Source organism: Falco cherrug, chromosome 8, assembly GCF_023634085.1.
Source record: "Falco cherrug isolate bFalChe1 chromosome 8, bFalChe1.pri, whole genome shotgun sequence".
Taxonomy (NCBI): domain Eukaryota; kingdom Metazoa; phylum Chordata; class Aves; order Falconiformes; family Falconidae; genus Falco; species Falco cherrug.
Genome location: NC_073704.1, coordinates 5,755,848 through 5,774,455, shown reverse-complemented (window position 1 = coordinate 5,774,455; position 18,608 = coordinate 5,755,848). Strand labels below are relative to the sequence as shown.

The 18,608-nt window shown below is 40.6% G+C and overlaps 1 protein-coding gene across 15 annotated transcripts in view; it reads left to right on the top strand.

Annotated features, from left to right (window-relative positions):
- The window catches only part of PCNT (pericentrin), a 91,664-nt gene extending 73,733 nt beyond the window's left edge, over positions 1-17,931 (top strand). For 14 of the 15 annotated variants that reach the window (XM_055717571.1, XM_055717570.1, XM_055717569.1 and 11 more), the window contains 10 exons: positions 323-473; positions 2,175-2,879; positions 3,558-3,838; positions 4,629-4,731; positions 8,041-8,205; positions 9,540-9,778; positions 10,730-10,818; positions 12,262-12,415; positions 14,310-14,434; positions 17,531-17,931. In XM_055717571.1, coding sequence (XP_055573546.1) covers positions 323-473; positions 2,175-2,879; positions 3,558-3,838; positions 4,629-4,731; positions 8,041-8,205; positions 9,540-9,778; positions 10,730-10,818; positions 12,262-12,415; positions 14,310-14,434; positions 17,531-17,574 — 2,056 coding nt within the window. In that variant the 3' untranslated portion in view covers positions 17,575-17,931. The remainder of the gene's footprint in view (positions 1-322; positions 474-2,174; positions 2,880-3,557; positions 3,839-4,628; positions 4,732-8,040; positions 8,206-9,539; positions 9,779-10,729; positions 10,819-12,261; positions 12,416-14,309; positions 14,435-17,530) is intronic. The other variant, XM_055717564.1, reaches the window with a different exon arrangement.
- Positions 17,932-18,608: the final 677 nt, after the last annotated feature.

Below are 18,608 nucleotides of genomic sequence, written 5' to 3'. Positions count from 1 at the left end.
CCCCGCAATTTTCTAGTGTATGCCAGTGTTTTTCTTTCTTCTCACAGGACAACAGTTTTGCTCTGCCAGGATAGGTAACTTCCCCCTATCTCTTAATTGTTACTAAATGGAGCGATTCTAGCTTTGCTTGCAGGAAGGTAAATGTTTTCAGATGCTGAATAGCTGTGATTTGAAAACGCACCCTCTTTAGAAAGAATAGAGGCCATCTTAAAGAAAAAGATCAATAGACCAACTCACAAAAAGTAACTCAAAATGTCTTGCTTACATTGCTGGTGAAGGATGTTCTGTTCTGAAAGCAGAAGTGTCATTTTGAACTTTGCAGTTCTGAATTGGAAAAAAAAGCGAAGGATTTGACAGCTGCACTTGAAGACTTGCAGACTGAACATCTGAAGGAAACAGAGCTACAAGGTTTGCTTGAGGAACAACAGCTTCAGCATAAGAAAGCAGAAGGTGAAAAGACAAAGGCCTTGGAGGTAATGCCATACACCTCAGTGCTTCAGTCCACCTGCTTTTGTGCATTACTAAGTTAACTAAACAGGTTATTTTTGCAGTCTTTTTCGTGTCCAATGTTTTTTTGTTTAGTAACTGTTCAAACCCTGCCCAAGTTTCTACTGAATGTGCGTAGCACTTACTTTGCTTTCACAGAATTAAAGCTCTCAGTTACCTTTCTTAATGGCACATGCAGAAATAAGCAGAAGTTGTATCCCGCCCTGCTCCCCCCCCCCCTGTATCTTAGTGGTTTTGGAGCCTTATGCTTTCACATTGCACATCTTCACCGTTTTGTACTGCCCCTTGCTGTGTAGGGAGAGCTAGATTGTACAATTGTCTAACTGCACCCTTTATTCCAGAGCAAATGTGCTATGAGGATGTGATGTGTGTAATCAGCTGAGATTATAAAGAAAACCACCCAGTGATACATATCCTTGGCAGAGAGTAACTGGAACCTTTCCAATAGAACATGCATTTTTGGAGGTTAACCAAAGTCTTTTTGTTCCCTTTCTTCTAAATTGCATAGAAAGTAAATGAACAGCTTTCTCTCTTATACTGTGATAGCAGTGACTCAGTTCTTGTAACAAGCCTACAGTGACTGGAAAAGGAAGATTTAACATCCATCTTTTTTTAACTTAAAAACCAAAACCAAACTCAGCAGATAACTTCCAAACGCTCCTAGTTAAATGCCCAAATTTAGGAAACACAATTCTGACTATTTCCTTGTAGTTTGGCCTCTCACATCATCTTTCTGGTAGGTGTTTAGGTTTGTGGGTGGGTTTTGTTGGGATTTTTGTTACTGCTTCCACCGTAGGACATGGAGCTAACGTCCTTTGTTTTTTGGAAAGACTGCTTGTGCAGGGAAGGGAGGGATCATTTTAGCCAAAGAGAAAAGTGCATTACCCCAGGTGTAGTTGTGCAACATATTAAACCATTCACAGTTCACATTGCTGCAGTCTTGCATTCCCAGAAGGTCCCTTGAAGCCCTACTAGGGAAAGCTGGTGCCATGTAGCATCTGACCTGGCTTTCTACCAGATCAGAGGACAGGTGGTGCTGGCTGAGGGGTTAGGGCAGACTCCCCTGCTAGGAGGACAGCAATGCTAGTTCTGACTGTCTGCAAACGCCCTGGGACTGCCCCTTCAGTCACTCCCTGCCCTTCTGAAGAAGGCTGGCTGGCTCCCAAAACGGACCTGGGGATGAATTATTTTCATCAGTCTGTACTGTGTGCCTTAAACAGATGGGCTGTAAAATCCAGAGGGTTTACATCTGCTCTTGCTGGTTAGATTTTTGTGTTGGTTTGTTGTTGGTTTTTTTTAAAACAGCATGGGTTATTTCTGCTTCAGGTGTCACCTATTGATGGGATTGAGCAATGTAAAGAATAGTGATTTCCTAAGGATGGTCTCACTAACTGAATCAAAAATAATGTGCCAAAAGATATTTTAACATTACAGTCTTTGGTTTTGTTACTTGATGTCATGTTTCTAACAAGCATATGTCTGGCACTTGAAATTAGAACATTAAACCTGTCATTTTAAATTAAACTTTTTAATACCTGAACTACTGTAGTTTAGTCTTGAATTTCTTCCTGGATAAAACAGGAGGTTGAAAATTGCCAAATGCCAGCAAGCCCCACGAATGAGTGTTTGTGCCAGAGTATTGACACGTGCTTCCCCCTTTTGAACAGGAGCTGCAGGCTGCCTTGGAGCAGCAGTCAGTGCAGAATCGCCTGCTGGATGTATCCTTAGAGCATGAGAAGATGGTAAATGATAACCTCCGCAAGGAACTTCAGATCGAGCACTCCCGCTGCGAGGCGTTGCTGTCCCAGGAACAGGCCAAACTGTTGGAGCTTCAGAGAAATCTGGATGCTGAGAAAAATAGTTCCTCGAAGCTCCTGAATTCCTTGAATTATGAACGTGTTTTGACAGAAAAGTTGATCATGAGAGTGGAAGAAAAAGCTTGTCAGCACAGGGAGTCACAAGCTGTTGTTCAAGCGCTCGAAGCCCAGCTGGAAGAAGAGAGGTCCCGAACTACAGAGCTTGCTGCTGTTATTGAGCAAACGCACAAGGCGGCCATTCATTCCAAAAGGCAGCTCGAGGCCGAAATACAGATGTGCCGTGAGGAAACCCAGAAGGAGAGAGAGGTCAGTGCTGAATTGCGAGCTACGCTGGAATCTGTGCAGGCTGAAAAGCAAGAGGTAACCCGTTCCTTGGAGGCCCAGAAGGAAAGAGAGGTGAAGCTGAAAGCTGACTGTGAACAACTGCAGTCGCTCTTGAAGACAATGAAAGAGCAAGATAAAAACAAGAAAGAGGAGAGAGAGCGAGAGCAAAGACAGCAGCAACAAAGAGAGCTAGAGAAACAGAAGGACCAGCAGAGAGATCAAGAGAGACTGGTGAGAATGGCTCTGCAAGCCTTACCTTCCATTGAAATAGCCACAAACTGGGATTTAACTCTGTGGATGGTGTTCTTTAATTGAAATGTTTCCTTCCCTTAAACAAAGCATTTGGAAAAACACATTAGATGAGCTCTTTTCCCGCATTTCTCAAACACAGCCGTTTTCAGGGGGTTGTGTCTGGGTTTATTGATGACAGTTGATCTTTACATCTTTGCCTATGCTGGGAACTGCCGGTTGGTAACAGATGGAGAACATGACTTAAAGGCAGAAAAGATGCCATTGCCCTTATTTTGAGCTAGGCTCCTAATCATGGTTTGCAAAGTGTCAGTTTCACCTTTCTTGTTTCTCAGCTCCTTCGATTCTGTTAGAGGAGGAGGGAGGCTTTGCAGGCTTTCTGGAGACTTGTCGGTCACCGCATCTGTTGATGAAGAAAATGCCTGCTCCAGAGTCATCAAATGGCTTCCTGGTGGCTCTGGAAGGCAGTACTGTAAGCCTTCCTCTAAAAGTGGTCTGTGATATAAGGAACACTGAGAAGAATATGCTAGTTAGATGTGATGCTTTTATTTGCAGTCTGTGTGTGTACAAAAAACCAAAACCCACTTACATGGGTGTATGTGTATATATGTGTGTATGTGTAGAAGATGCAATTAACTACTACTTATTCTGTTCAAATAGCAAAACTTGGAACGGCAACACCAGAAGGATGAACAAAGCATTAAAGAGCTGCAGGAAATAGTAACAATATTAGAAGAAAGAGAAAGAAAGCTCTTATCTTCAAACAATCAGCAAGAACTGTTGTATACCTTAAACAAAGATCGAAATGCCAAACAGGACATAACAAAAGAAACCGAAAAATCGTGTTTGCAACAGCAGCAACAACGGCTAGAGAAGATAAGACAGCAGTTGCTTTTTGTAGCTGTGTACCTGAATGAGTTCATATATAAAACCGTAGATAAGTGAGTAGTTGTTCATAAATTAGTAGTTTTCTTTCCATCCTGCTTCTGAATTTGTGTGGGTCATGGCTGAGAGCCCTGTGCTGAAGGGATTGAGCAGTGTATCTGCTTACAGAATTCAGCCTTGTGTGAAACCATGGTTTTGTGGTGGCAGCAGGCTCTGGTTATTGTCATCCCAGTGCAGCCATTCCCATTAGAAGCTTGCATGTCGGTGTTTGAACTAGATCTGTGAAGTGACCTGGCTTAAAACGAACAACTAAAAAAAACCCAACACCCAAAACAAAAAGAAAACAACCCAACCCCCAAACCCCCAAAACGGTGCTGGAATGAGTTGTTTGGTAGTTTGGCAACTGCAGCAGTCTGATCGGAGAGCAATCCAAACAACAGGTGAAGCAATACATCTGCATGTTTAGAATGGGAAACTCCACTGAGCGTGGCAGGGAAAGCTGTGGGTCAGGAATGAGCGGCCAGGTAGCAGTAGTTTCTTATTTCTTTGGCAGCAGAGTGAAATGCTGATGATGTTTTGCTGCAGCCTGAACTTGCATGATAGAATGTCAGGCTGATATAAAATACAGACTTCTAAATACATCCTATGTGGCACTATTTAGAAATTCTACTCTTAAAAATTAACAAAACTTCCTGATTTCTGTGTGTATTCATAGTATTTTTGTGCTGAATAGTATGTAAGTACAGCCTCAAAACTTAAAGGTTGTCCAGTGGGGAGAATGAATCAAGTGTGTGTTAATATTACTACAAATCAACCTGATACTGAAAAAGTATTTCTGTTTAACAGAACAGTTAATGATTGGTCTGTATCAAACGATGAAGCCGTAGCCTCTTTACTGCAGACGTTAGAGGAAATAAAATCAGATTTATTGTCTCCTTCGACATCTCAGGTAAGGAAAACAGCATATATTTGTTATCAGTAAGTTGTTCTGTGTTCTTTGGGTTGCAGTACACATATAAGTTGATTGATTAATATTTATTTTCCCCCCCCCCCTTTCCTTCCTTTTTTGGGTAAAACATTCTGAAGAAAATTGTATTTTGTCTTGGCGATGAAAAAAAGATATACTCTTGTACTCACACTGTCATTATATTGACATATTTTAGTACCAGATTCTTGCTTTTTTTATTGTATTGCAGTCTGCTTCTGATGCAGTTTTTTTCCTAGGTATGTAATATGCCCAAGGATATCAAAAGTCTGGGATGTGTTGCCGCTGCTTCTGTATGCATCTAGAGACAGTTGTTTTTCAGCAAACTGTCAAGTAATTTTCAAAAAGCACAATAGTGCTTTGTCATCTCAGGAGGAGTGTTTTGACTGATGTTCGTGGTATTGCAAATATTTTACAATAGGCGTAGGGATTATCAAAGACTCAACACAGGTCTATTGATACAAAATACATCATGAACACATAGCTTTTAGATTCCATCTCATTCACCGGAGATGTTTGCCTTATCATTTATGTCTGTCTTTTGTAATAAAGAAAGAGATCTTCAACTGCATCTCAGCCAGAATTTTGGGATTAGGTCTAACAGTCTTGGCTCTTTGATTCAGCCTCTCTGTTTTCTCACCTACTTGGTAGCAGATCCCCAGAAAACACACCTTTGAGAAGGAGTTCTGAGTGTTTGGTACATGAAGAGGCTTTTGTAACTTCTGTTCTCCTCATGTGCTCTGCAACACTAGCTGCATGGCCTGGCATGGTGCACGCTCTCCCTGTGTCAATCTGCTTGCAAAATACAATAAATATTTTCCCCCCATCACCTATGCGGCCGCTTAGGTGGTTGCCAAATGGATCATTTCCAGCCTCGAGCAGGGCGATGTAACCTCTTCCCAGGCAGATGTTCACAGAGTTACTTTGGTTAAGCCTTCCTCTCACAAAGCATTAGAGTCCTCTGCTGTGGACAAAAAGCCAAGAGAGCCTGTGGAAGGGAACTAGACGACCTTATGCTCTATTTAAATCTGACTTAGCAGAACTCCCTCCAGAACTGAGCTGTTCTTCATACTCAGCTCCCTCCAAATTTTTACTCTACTGGAAAAGAAACAAAATAGTTTGGGTTGTTTGTTTTTCCTCTGATGCTATTAGTTCTTCTGCATTAGAAACACAGTTGCAAATGCTTTTCACAGCTTCCAGGTTTTCCAGGCTCTTGTTGCCATCAGTTAGCAGGCCTCTTAACATTAAGCGGGTGAATCCTGTGCAGAATAGCAGTTCCTTTTCCTGTTGGACCAGAATTTGCAAATTGCCTCCTCCAGGGATTATGACCACGCCAAAATAAAGGGATTCAAGTGTTCTGACTTAAGTTTTCTTTAACAATAAAAAAAAAAAAAAAAGTTTTGTGGAGCACTCTAACATATGCCTTTCTATAGCTTAGAGAGCAAAATCTCTACCTTGATATCCTTTCTTCTGTGGGCACAAACAGTCCCTGCTCTCTGCCCTCTTTTCAGGCTTTGGGTTTTTTTTCTTTCCAGAATCTCCTTTTGCTTCAGTCTCCTCCCTGAATTTCTCCCTCCCTTAAGGTACTAAACCACGTGTTCTGGAGATCAACGGACTTTACTGCTCTTACCTCCTTGACTTGCAATAAACTGGGGACACTATTTGACAGGGAAATGGAAAAATGCCAAAATTAAAAATCTGCTCCCAAATGAATATGGAGGCAACTGGTCAGTCAAATGCTAAATGGCATGGTAGAAATTAAGTGCCTAGATGAATAATGTAAAACTCCTTCAGATATTGCAAGTATGTGTTGCTACCTCCAAACTGAGCTTTTCTAGGTCCATAAAATGCCTGGGACGGTGGGACTGTAGTCCTTACTGAGAAGACCAATATAAAGCAGCTTCCCTCACTTTAGTACAACACAGATGAGTTGTTTCCTGTGTTTGAACTATTTTTAATAATACTTATCTGAAGTATTTTTTGTATCTGAAGCTCTTATCTCTGTTCTCAAAATGGTCTTCTGTCCCACCTCCGTGTGTGGTATGACACAACTGCTGTGCTGGTGAAAGCCATATGCAGGAAAATGCGTGCTTTAGTTTAAAAAGTTTCAGTGTAAAACCTGAAATTGTATAGAACATCTGTGCATTAGATAATAGGTACAGGACAGGAGTTTAATTTGGACAGAAATACCTAATTTCAAAACAATAATGAAGGTAGTGTTAGATTCTTGAAGCGTTTGTTTTTTTTTTTAAACTCATTTTAAATATGCTGAGAAGTGGAGAGCCTTTGCTTTGTGAAATTTCAAAGAAGCTGCAAAGTCAAAAAGAAGGGAGGTGGATTATGTGCCGTGAAGGTATGGGTAGCATTGGAATTGCCATTTGTTGCTGTGTATTTTGCAGGCGGTAAAAAGACTTAGATGGCTGTGGTTTATTAAGCTTTATTATATAAGATTTTTTGGTTGACAAGTTATGCTCTTCATAGAAGACAAATGTAAATGGCATGTGATAGTATGTTAAGGTATTCAGAAGAAAAGACTTCTGAAAAATTTCAAATGCCTAATAAGGTTGTACTAAAACAAGTTGCTAGGAGAAATTGGGGTCAGCTGGGTGTACTGGCTCCTTAAATGAATAGATTTTGTTTCAAGGAATCACACCCTAGCTGCCTTTTATTTCTCAGCGTGTGATCTGTGCGTCACACACTGATTTAACTGTTAAATTGGTAGTCTATACGAAGAGGGTTATGAAGGCAGAACTTCCACAAAGAATTGGACCTGGAGTTGTGGGTCTTATTCCTACAAGAGATTACTTACCAAAAAACTGAATTTCCTAGAACTGAATGTGATTTTTCAGAATTTACTTCTGTAGATGCTTCACAACATATTCTTGTGCATGCACGTACACAGATACCTTTCTTCAGTTTCTGTGCTGCCTGTGGATTTCGGAGAAAGCCAGATGATTTGTTTCTGTTTCCAAGTGTTTGGGAGACTCTCTCTAATTAAGGGGAATAGGATTCCTGTAAAGCTGATCAGACAGAACTGTGGAGAAAAGGGTAGCTTGATTAACAATTAATTTGATACTTCTTAAGAAGGGCTGCTTGTGTGTTTCAGCCTCCCATCCTACCGTTTAACACCTGAATGCCATTACTCATTTTCAGGCTCATTATTTTGTGTTCCAGTTTGTCCATGAACTTAGGTTATTGCTCAGATTGAGATGTTTGGCTGTGGAAGTAATGTGCAAAACATCATGGCTTGCTTCCTTTGGGTTTCTTTTTTAGATCAGATCTACAGGTGATACTGACTCTGTTCAAGAACTGGAAAGAGATGCTTGGCAGCGAGAGAAAAACATGTTGCAGAATGCACTGAAACAGGCTGAATCCAAACTGGCTAAAGCGAGTGTTGAAATTGAAAACAAACCAGTGTTAGAAACTTGCAGTCCTAAGGTAAAATGATCATGTGATGGCCAGCAAATGGGCTGTCTGGAGCTTGGTGAGCAAGCAATGTCATCGCCACTAGCGTGTTGTTTAAACCTTTGACGCTTGGTTTGCTCTTGCTGTCTTGCGTGTTGTGCAGATTTGCTCTGTAAGAACTGTTACCAACTCAAGATCATAAAAGCATCTGGAGAGTTCCGTCCTTGGTAGTCCTGTTCTTGGGCATTGCCTAAGGGACTAACGTCACATGTCGAACAGGCAATTTAGTAATTTTTCTTCTTTTTTCAAATAAATATGATAAAACTTGCTGTTGCGGCAGAGCCAGGAAGTGTACAGCTCAGATTTCTAGGATTATAAGTATCTGTCAGATTATGGCGTTTAACTTTCACTTATTGCTGTAATCTTCACTTGCTATTTTAAAAGGTAATTTTATAGATGAATAGTTTAATATACAGCTAATTTTCCTAATTATAGGAATATTATAGGAATAAAAAATATAGGAATAAATATAATAGGAATTTTCTAATTTCCTAAATTAGGAATGCTTTCCTCATATGTACGTCATCAGAGAAGTTCCTTTGTAACTTTCTTGGTGTTAGACAGGAACTTGCACCAAAAGCAAGCTAGCTCTTTGGGATCTCTTTCTACTCTTAAATGAGAGGGAGAATCGGATTTCTTGTCTAAGCATGAAAATACTGAACATCAGTTATTTTTAATTTTCCCCCCTCTAATCTTAAATACTTTTTATTCTGCTGACACATTTGCTTGTAATCAAGTCTGATGGGTGCTTATCCCAATATGCTTTCTGGTTAATATTTATTTAAAGAAGATGTTATTTTGCTTTGAAACATTCAGGAGATGTAAAGTAGTCTGAATTTGGGTGCTTTTTAGCTGTGTATAGAATTGTTCCAGCTGCTCTTGTGTCTGCAGTATGGATGTCTGACGTGAAGATGGCTTATTTGTGGCTCTCTTGTGTTTTGTACACCAACCAGTAACCATGCTAAAACTTCCTAACCTAGCCAAGACTTCATACACATACAGAAATCCAGTAGACTTGGTACAAGCCTCTATGTCCAAACTGCCAGAGTGTATACCGCTACATTGACCAAAGCTGGCCAAGTCACAAAGTGTTATACAAATACTTGCTCAAAATGTCATTTTAGAGATGTGTGCACTGCTTCCGTACTTCATAATTATTAAATAGCTTGCTATAATTTTGTAAAGCAAACCAGGTTTTAGATACCCATGAATACCCAAGTTGTGGGAGATTTTGCTGGAAAAAGCAACCAACTTTTCTGAGCTTTCTATAGTAAATCTTAACAGGTTTTTTTTTTTTCTTTCTCTAGTTGCAGAGATTATATAGGAAGTACCTTAGAGCAGAGAGCTTTAGAAAGGCTCTAGTTTTTCAGAAGAAATACCTCTTGTTACTTCTTGGCGGATTTCAGGACTGTGAGCAAGCGACCCTCTCTCTAATAGCACGTATGGGAGTCTACCCCTCACCTGCAGACCTGCAGCTTTCTGGATTCCGATCCCATCCTTTTACCAAGTTTAGATGTGCAGTCAAGGCAATCATCGCAATATCAAGGTAAAGCCAAAACACTTGCTGTCTCTCATACATGGTGTTTTCTTGGAAATTTAAAAAATTGGTAGTTCCTTTGGTTTATCTTACATTGATATTAAGCAAAAGCTATCGCCAAAACTAGTTCAAACTTGACTTGTTCGCTGTAACTCTGGTGAAACTGCTATTTCAAAGTCTATGCTAGTTGGATGTGTACTAAACTTAAATATTTATAAAGAGCTGCTGCTTTATTGAGAGATACCCAGCTGCAATATATTTGAGAATTGGTACACAACCATCACAAATTATGTCCTTTCAGGTCTGACCCTTCTCTGTTTGGACTCACTGAATAGCCTGTCTTGTATCAGAACGTGATCATCTCGTTACTGATGGTTTTCCTCTCTTGAATCCAGTAGCCTGAGTTTTAGTGGATATGGTTTTATCGTACTCTGCCACTTAGTCTCAAATGGATTTGTTTGCTGTACTTGGGACAGTATGCCATTTCATGATGGCTTTTGAGTCCGTTTAATGAAGAAAAGTTACTTTTGAGCGATTTCCTTGCCTAGTAAAAATGATTACTAGCAAGTTTAAGACTTTCAGGAAATGGCACAGGATGTGTTTAGGTTGTTGGGTTTGACATGGATGCTATAATGGTAGCAATGTCAAAAGATGTAGGAACAGTGACCTCCAAAGCCACTCCTCTGAGGCAGGAAGAGCTGCCACAACTCTCTGGAGATTAGGGACAAGTGGAGGCGCAGTGCCAAAATGAGCAAACCTTTCCAACAGAGGATTGTTGCAGGGTAAAATGGGATGAGCCTTCATTCCAGAGGCTGAAGTTGAAGAATTCTTACTCCATTCCTGCAAAGATTGTTACTTCTGTTGTTTAATATGTTTCATGCCAACAAAGAATTTAATATTAAAATTCAGTGTATTTTTGCTTATTTTTAATGATTGTACAAATTTATGTTGTTACTAAAGGTTGAAGTTTTTGGTGAAAAAATGGAACAGAGATAACAGGAAGAGTGCACAGGGAGAAATCGTTTCTCATGGTGTACGAGGTAATACAGGTAAGTGTTTTGGACAAGTACATTGTTTTAATCATAATTTCTCTTTAGTGAACAGTTTAATTTAAAAAAAAACCACCAAAAAAAATTTTAACTGTTACCATAAATGTGTTTATCCGTTTCATGAGCACAATGATTATGAGTTTACAAGGACGTTATAAGAAATTACAATTGAAAGCTTTCAGAATTTATAATGGCAAGCTCCTCCTTTACTCCCTGTATTGCAACTGCTGAAGCTGCAAAACTAAGTTCCGTCATGTTCATAAAACTCAGAGAATTATGTTTTGGACAATTTGAAGCTACCTGTAATGGAAATGAGTGCCACAAGTTATTCATAAGGCAGAGACAAATGCTGCTGTAATAGTATTAAAATGGGTACGTGTGGTATCAAAATAAGCCTTAGAAGTGGTGTACTTGCTGGTGTTACTAGAGGTGAAAAAGGGTTTTAAGTGGTTCTAGAAGTTCAGAAGAGGCTTAATTTGATGGCACATACCCCATAATGATCTCCTTAGGAGTTTAAGTGCTGTCGACAAAGTGGAGTGGATGGATAGATGGTCTGGTGCAGTTCAGCAAGGACTATGTTCCTTTGAGTTACTTAGGGATGTGTTTGTAAGAATTCAAACGTGCATCTTCTTGTAGTACCCAATATTGTGGAACTGTCTCGTTTTATGTAATATTCCATTACTGGTGGCTTTTCAACACTAAACAAAATGGTATGTTTTTAATTACCTGGTACTACATAATTTTCACCATTTCTAAGTTCCTGGAGATACTTAAAGTATTTTAGCTTCCTCCATAAAACCACTACGGTGTAGTTCCTACGAAACGTGAGTCCTGAAATGCATGCTGAACTTTCTACCTCACTACAAAATAGCACCTTGGCAGCCTCATTAAAAAGTACTTGATTTCTTTTTGTGATTTTGAAGGACTTATCTGAAGGGGTTTTTCGTTTTGAATGAAAACAAAACAAAACTCCATCCTCAACCCCAAACCCTTATGAAACCAAACAACAAGCCCTCTTCCTTTCTCTGATCTCTCTAAAGTTTGAGAGTGTTAAGTCAAGAGTAACATATATTTAGAGCAAACAACGTTAAAAATTTATTGAAATAAGTATTTTGCTCATATTAACCATTGGAACGTGCCCTGTACGGATATAGCAACAGCTGATGAAAAAGCAAGTCTGGAGAAAGAAAAAGAGTGCACGTTCACAGTTTGTAAGAAGCAGCTGTTCAATATTGAAATGTCAAACTTCTGTTAAATCTGGTTAAAACAAACAAAAAAAAAACCCAAAAACACAGCTAGCTGTGGAAAATGTATTTTAGCTGCATTGAAAACCACAGTTGTACTCTGCTGTAATTCTTGTGGGTTTAATTGGTTATGTTTATGATAGCCTGTTTTGAATGGTTCCCAGAGCATAGTTTTTTAACTGTTTCCTATTTTACACAGCCTCTGCTGCTAGAACAGAAATTCTGAAAGAGCAGCAGCACCCAGCTGTTCACGTCAGCTCTCCCCCAACCAGGGACACTGGGCTGAGCCACAGAACGAGCTCTGCAAGATTTGTGAGCCACTCCCCCAGATCCTCCTACTGCTCACACAACAGGTCAGTCCGCACTCTCTGCCTGTGTTTAATCACCCCGATGGATGGTCTTTCATAAAAATGTAACCACTTATTGGAGGAAGTACTTGAAGAAGGGGAGTTTGCTTTCTTACATCTTGTAAATGTTCTATTTCTTTCAAGATGCTACAGGAGAAGAAAATTTCTTGTTTGCTTTAAGCGTGTCTGGTGTTCTTACTGAGAGCCTTCCTAGTGGTGTTCCCCGATCTGATTTGGACAGGCTACAGGGTTTACAGTGGCTATGTCTGTTAGCCTTTGAGGGGTAATTCTCGTTGCCTTTGCTAAGCTGGAAGTTAATTTCTGAGCATCCTGTGGAAGCAGCTCCCCTACCATATGGCAGCGCTGCATTAGTATTAGCAGCCTTCAGGCTCTGTGTGTGCACGCAGAACGGGAAGGGGAGAACTTGCGAGGTGTGTGCTGTTGCAGTTTTTCATGAATTATGGCCAATTCTGCACAGAAATACAATCCCAGCTATTTGTTGCTGGGTTGGATGTCACAGGTAACATTCTGCACAGTGCTGCTATGACAGTGCCTGAGCTGCAAGCTCTGTGCTTGAGTTGGCAGAAGGTGGCCTTCAGTCGTTGCAGAGTTTCCCACTCCCAGGCTCTTCTGGGACCCAGAGTAACCTCAGGCATTGCATAATCCATTACTGGCTGTAGTGTATCCTCTCTCAAGCCACTCCTCATATGCAGCTTCCTCCTGAAAGTGAGGATTTGCAGGAGCTGATGTGGAAAATAGCTGTTCTTGGTCTTGTCAGCTTGGGACATTTTGTTTGTTTCTTAACCTCCTTCCTAAATTAGAAACTTGCAACTAGCAGGCAAGAATCTTCCTCATAAAGGACAAGACTAGCCAGGAAGTAGCTGTGGTGATCTATAGGTACGCAAAGACAGCAGATGCTCCCAATTATGTTAGGGTTTTTAACATTGCTGACTGGCTTGGGGGACAGGACAGTGCTTGTCACGAAGGACAGGTAGTGTTCTGGTTTGCATAGGTTATAGCAAAACATTTTGGAGAGTTGAGACCTGCAAGCATTTCCCAAAAGACTTAATTCTACCCCTGCCCTATTCCTCTGCCCTGGCACATCTCTAGGTCTGACAGCCACAAACAGTAGCTGGCAGCTTACTGGTCAAGAAAAGTCATCCGTATCATTGGGAACAGAGGTGTTAATAATAGTAGCCCCTGACCGATTACTCGGTGTGACTGGGCTAGGGGTAGCTCAAGCGTAATGCGGGTCCACGATAGGTTAAACGATGCCTGTTGCTGCTTTTGTTTGCTAGCAAAGCTAGCAGAACGGAGGGATGGTCAGGAGCTACCTTCCGCTGATGGAAAAGTGCAGGGGGAAGGAATAGATCTGAACTCCAAATAGCAGTATGTTTGTGCAGAGCATCCCCTCCGATGTAGATTTCTGCTAGTATTTGAAATTAGTTGTTAATGTCCAGAAAGGAAACTAGCATACCATCTGAAGAGTCCCCTTTTTCAACCTCGTCTTTCAAGATGGCATTTTACCTGCTGAACAGGAGAGGACATGTCTGGATGCAGCATGTTCCTCTTCAGTCCTTCTCCACAGAAGTGAGTCCTTTCCCACTGGGCCATTTAGACTTGCCTCTGAATGCAGCTTTCTTACCTGAGGGGCTCTGTGTTGCGTATCAGCAGAGACAAATTCATAGATACTCCAGCTTTAATCAAAACGTGCTTTTTTTTTGACTCCCCTATATACAAATCCACCCAGTCCATAGTGTTTTATATGTAAGTTTGTGGTGGTTTTTGCTGTTGTTCCAGTTTGATTTGCACGAATTACTGCCAATATGAATTTAAATTTTATTGTATTTATTTGAGTATATAGTATGAGAAGAAATAAATAATGTGTTTTCCTTTTAAGATTGCATCCATCCACAACTTCAGCTTCAGAAAAGGCACTTGCATCTACTCAGGATTCTGAACAGTCACTAACGGAATACATCCACCGCTTGGAGGTTATCCAGCAAAGACTAGGGGGTCTACACGGTAAGAACAACCTTGTTATCCCTCACAGCTGCCAGAAGAGCCTGGGCTGCTTTTTGCAAGGTTCTTCCTACATGTTGCCTATAACGCTTAAAGCATGTAAAGAGCATCATTTTAATGAATAATTGTAAGGGGGGGTGTGGGGAATTAAGTAAGTCTCTGATATGAAACCTTTCTGTGAATCATATCTAAAACTAGTCCAAGTGTGACATTTCCCAGAATAAGTTCTTAGTGAAATTCTTCAAATATAAGGCTGAATAATTTCATGTGATTTCCGCCCCCCCTCCTGTTATTGTCTAAGTAAGCAAGTGTTGCAGTTTAAATGAAGTTGTATGTAGAACTAATTTGCTTTAAAGTCAAAGACAACCATTGTAATAACTGAACAGGGCTTTCTCTGCAGCACAAACTATATAGTATTTCCTTCATTTATTGCTTCCTTATATTCCACAGTAGATTAAAAAAAAACCTTGGAGGCTGGTAAAAACAGCCATCTAGTTCTAAAATTGACTGAGGAGCACACAAAGGATGGTAGTGGCACCTACCTTTTGCTATTTAAAACACTTCCACCTAATTTCTAGACTTAATTTAGTTAGTTTAATAGTCTAGTTGCTCTTGTTATATCTCTAGTTATATCACAGAAACTCCTTGTCCCAGGGAAGTACTTACAAACTGTCATCACATCATCCTCAAATCATCTCCTATCAAGATATGATTACATGTGTTTTCCAATGTTCTGTTATTTTTGAGACGCCTGTCTAAACCTTCTGCAGTGTATTAGTATCTCCGGATTATGAACAACAGAGCTGGACCTCCAGCTGCAGGGTCATTTGTGCTAGACCAAATACAGAGATAACCTGTTCCTTGTTTATATGTGTAGCCATCGTATTGCAGGGCAGACTCCTGCTGTCTGCCTTTCCCACCGCAGGGCAGCAACATAAATTAAACAGCAACACAGTACTTACAATGTACTTCTGTAATATACAATGACAGTTTGTGCACAGAGCCTGCTCACACAGCCCATGCCATGCTCCTGCACACCGATCCCAGCAGGTGGCGGGGGGAGGGCACCCATCTTGGCTCAAATGGCTGACGGGAATGGGATCGTGATGACCACGGTCCACGCTGGGATATAACACAGAGCTTCATCCCAAGCCCAGGGAGAAGCACAAAGCTCCAGTGCTGCCTCCTGTGTGGAAGCTCCTGAGAAGCTATTGCCCTAGGGTCTTTGGTGCATCTTCCCTAAAGTTTGCTTCGCCCATCCAGGTTGATACAGTGTCCTGGTCTGAGCTAATATGGGTCACCAGGTCAGGTAATGCCATTGACGTTTTCATCCAGCCTTTATCCCTTTCATGGGCTATGGCTGGCTTCTTCCCCATGTTACTTCTGGCTGCTCATCTCCACAGTTTACTTCATGATGCTGCTTTTGGGTCACTATGGTCCTTGATCTCTAGGCAAGCACTGATGATTACTTCCTTCCACCAGCCACTACCCGTGGCTTCCCAGAATTTCAGTCAAAAGCTGGGAAGACGGCCAGGTAGATACTTGGCTGTGGCACTGCGGGAGGGCTGTATGGATTCCTTTGCATGTTACAGCATCTTATGTCCCTTTTGCTAAGCATAATCGTTGTCACCTGCTGCTTCCCAGGCTGACTTGCCTCCTGTAATTTTCCTTTAGCCTTTGTCCAAGGATGTATGCCTTGATATTGGTTGTGCCAAGATGAGAAAAATATTTGACCATATCCATAAGAATCTCTGCCAGTCACCAGTACTCTTACTGCAGGCCACTTCTCTGGTTGTCACTGTCAGCAGATCCACCTCCGTGGTGATTTTTATGGGACAAGAGGCAGGGATTCAGTCACTGATCACAGCATTGAGTAGTGACTCTTGGCCCTGCAGTCATTGCAGGTGCTCATTCAAATCATATCTACCACACTGGCTCCTCAGCGGTACCAGGTCTGAACATTTCTTCTGTACTGTAGAGGTGCTGTATTGCTCTCATTCACTTTCCCTACGATTTATAAAAGGCATTATTTATTGTGACTACTGACTTTACTGCTTTTTGAAAAAGAATGATTCTTAACTTCTGAGGCAGTTTCTTTATGAGAACATGTTACATTCCTAACACACTTTTCGTCTTAACTTTAAAAAATCAAACTTTAAAATTACGTGTTTCTCTAGAAAGAGAGGGAACTTGGCTTTGTCAACATTCATGGGAGCCTGGTACAGCTGGACAGCAGCTCTGGGGAAAGTCTGAAACATTGCCTGTTTTTCTGGCTGAGATGATATAATTTAAAAGAAAAAAAAAAAGTTTTTTGTTTAAAAAAGGCTAAGCTTTGCTTACAAATCCTGGTCTTGCTTATATCACTAAAGCCAACAGCTACAGTGACACTTCCATATAGGAACTTTGATGTTATTCTCAGCAGGATTTTACCTAGAAAGCTTAATACTGTCACTTTGTGGGGTTTTGTTGTGTTCCCTCCCCCACCCCCAAATACTGCAACTGTATATGGCAGATATAGATGGATAAACAAATTTTAGAATTGAAACCTGAGAGCATTTATAGAAATAAGGTATTTTACTTTGTGCTAAGTTTGGAATAAGTCTTCCCCAACTGGGGCACCATTAATAAGAATTCTGTGGAAAGTGCATATAACTTCTGTAATTTTCATGTTACCAGAATGATGATGATGTCAGGAACTACAAAATGATGTTGCGCCCTTTAGAACCGTGCTGTGAGCAGAATGATTTCCCAGTTTCTAATGAACTTCAAAACATCTACTCAGTGATGAGACCTTGTCCAGCAGCAGAGCGTATATTGAATAACTACAAGAGTGGCGGAGTTGAACTGAGCAGCCCTGTTGCTGTGTGTAAAGCAGGGCTGTGGTGGAGCGTTGGTCTTAATGTGTGAAGGTTTGCTTTGGCAGACATGTAAGCTTTCAAATCTTGTTTTGTATTGCTCCTAGGTGGCTCGTGAAGATGGTAATTGCTTTCAGTGTAGCTCACATGAAGCACATTGAGAAAATTACTTGCTGCTAACTGCACCCTGTTGCTTCATAACACAAGCAGTTTTCTAATACTCATTTGTTCTGTTTAAATTTAGGACAAGTTCCAGGCCCACCTCGCCAGAGAAACATGAAAAACTGATGAGAATGCTTCTGAAATCTGTACTGCGCACCCCCCCTGCATTACTACTTCCTTCCAAGTTGGTCCATACTGAATGGGGAGGCACTTGTGATCTCTTGTGCAACTGAATAAAGGGCAGTGATTTTGCAGATTTTTATATGACTCTTTTTATTATATTTTAGTACTTTAAGAGGAAATTACTTTTCAGTAAGAACAATGTTTTACGTTCTCATGTGAAATTACTACTAAGTTAATAGCTGAAGTGTGCCTGCATCACTGTATTGAAAGTTGGCGAGAGTGTCTTTGGTGTTTATTTTTCTATAGTGTATAGGTGGATTCCGTGTAAAAAAAGTTATTAAATGGCATTTTATTAGTGAATTCTTACATTGTATGGTTATTTGTTTCCACCTATTTACTTTTTTTTTTCCTGTTTCTAAAATTGGGTTTTAATATTTCTGTAGGATTGTTCTCACTAACAGAACAGCTAAAATACTCTCCCAAATGTGAAAACACATGTAGCTTTCTGTGAATTTAGGGTTTGCTCTTTTGGTTTTACAGTAAGTCAGTCCTCCCCCCCTCAGTCTTTCTTACTGCATTACAATTCCATGTGAAGCCACCACTCCTTAGCTCTTCTGTGACCAAGATATGCACTGGCACTAAATGAAATCTGTGATTTCACACTCGTGCATAAACCGCACTTTCAATTTTGACTTTGAAAGCAGGAGGGCTATTAGACCTTAGGGCCTGTACTCATAATGAGCCAGTAAGTAGTGATGTTGCCATTGATGACTAGTTTTAAAATCGGGCACTTGTAGGTGGACAATAGAGCACCTTCTAAAGGACAAAAGGTAAATTTTATGTGTGTATTTAGTTGGTTTTTCGGCATGCCCAGGTGTTCATAGGTTGACACATCATAAGAATCAGATCTGTTTTGGCTTTGCATTTGCATGGTTTTAAATCAGTCTACAGGGTAAGTAATTTAATGTCCCAAAGATGCACTGTTTTTAGGTCAGTGACTGATAGGGTGAAAACAATTCAAGTATTGCCTTAATGTG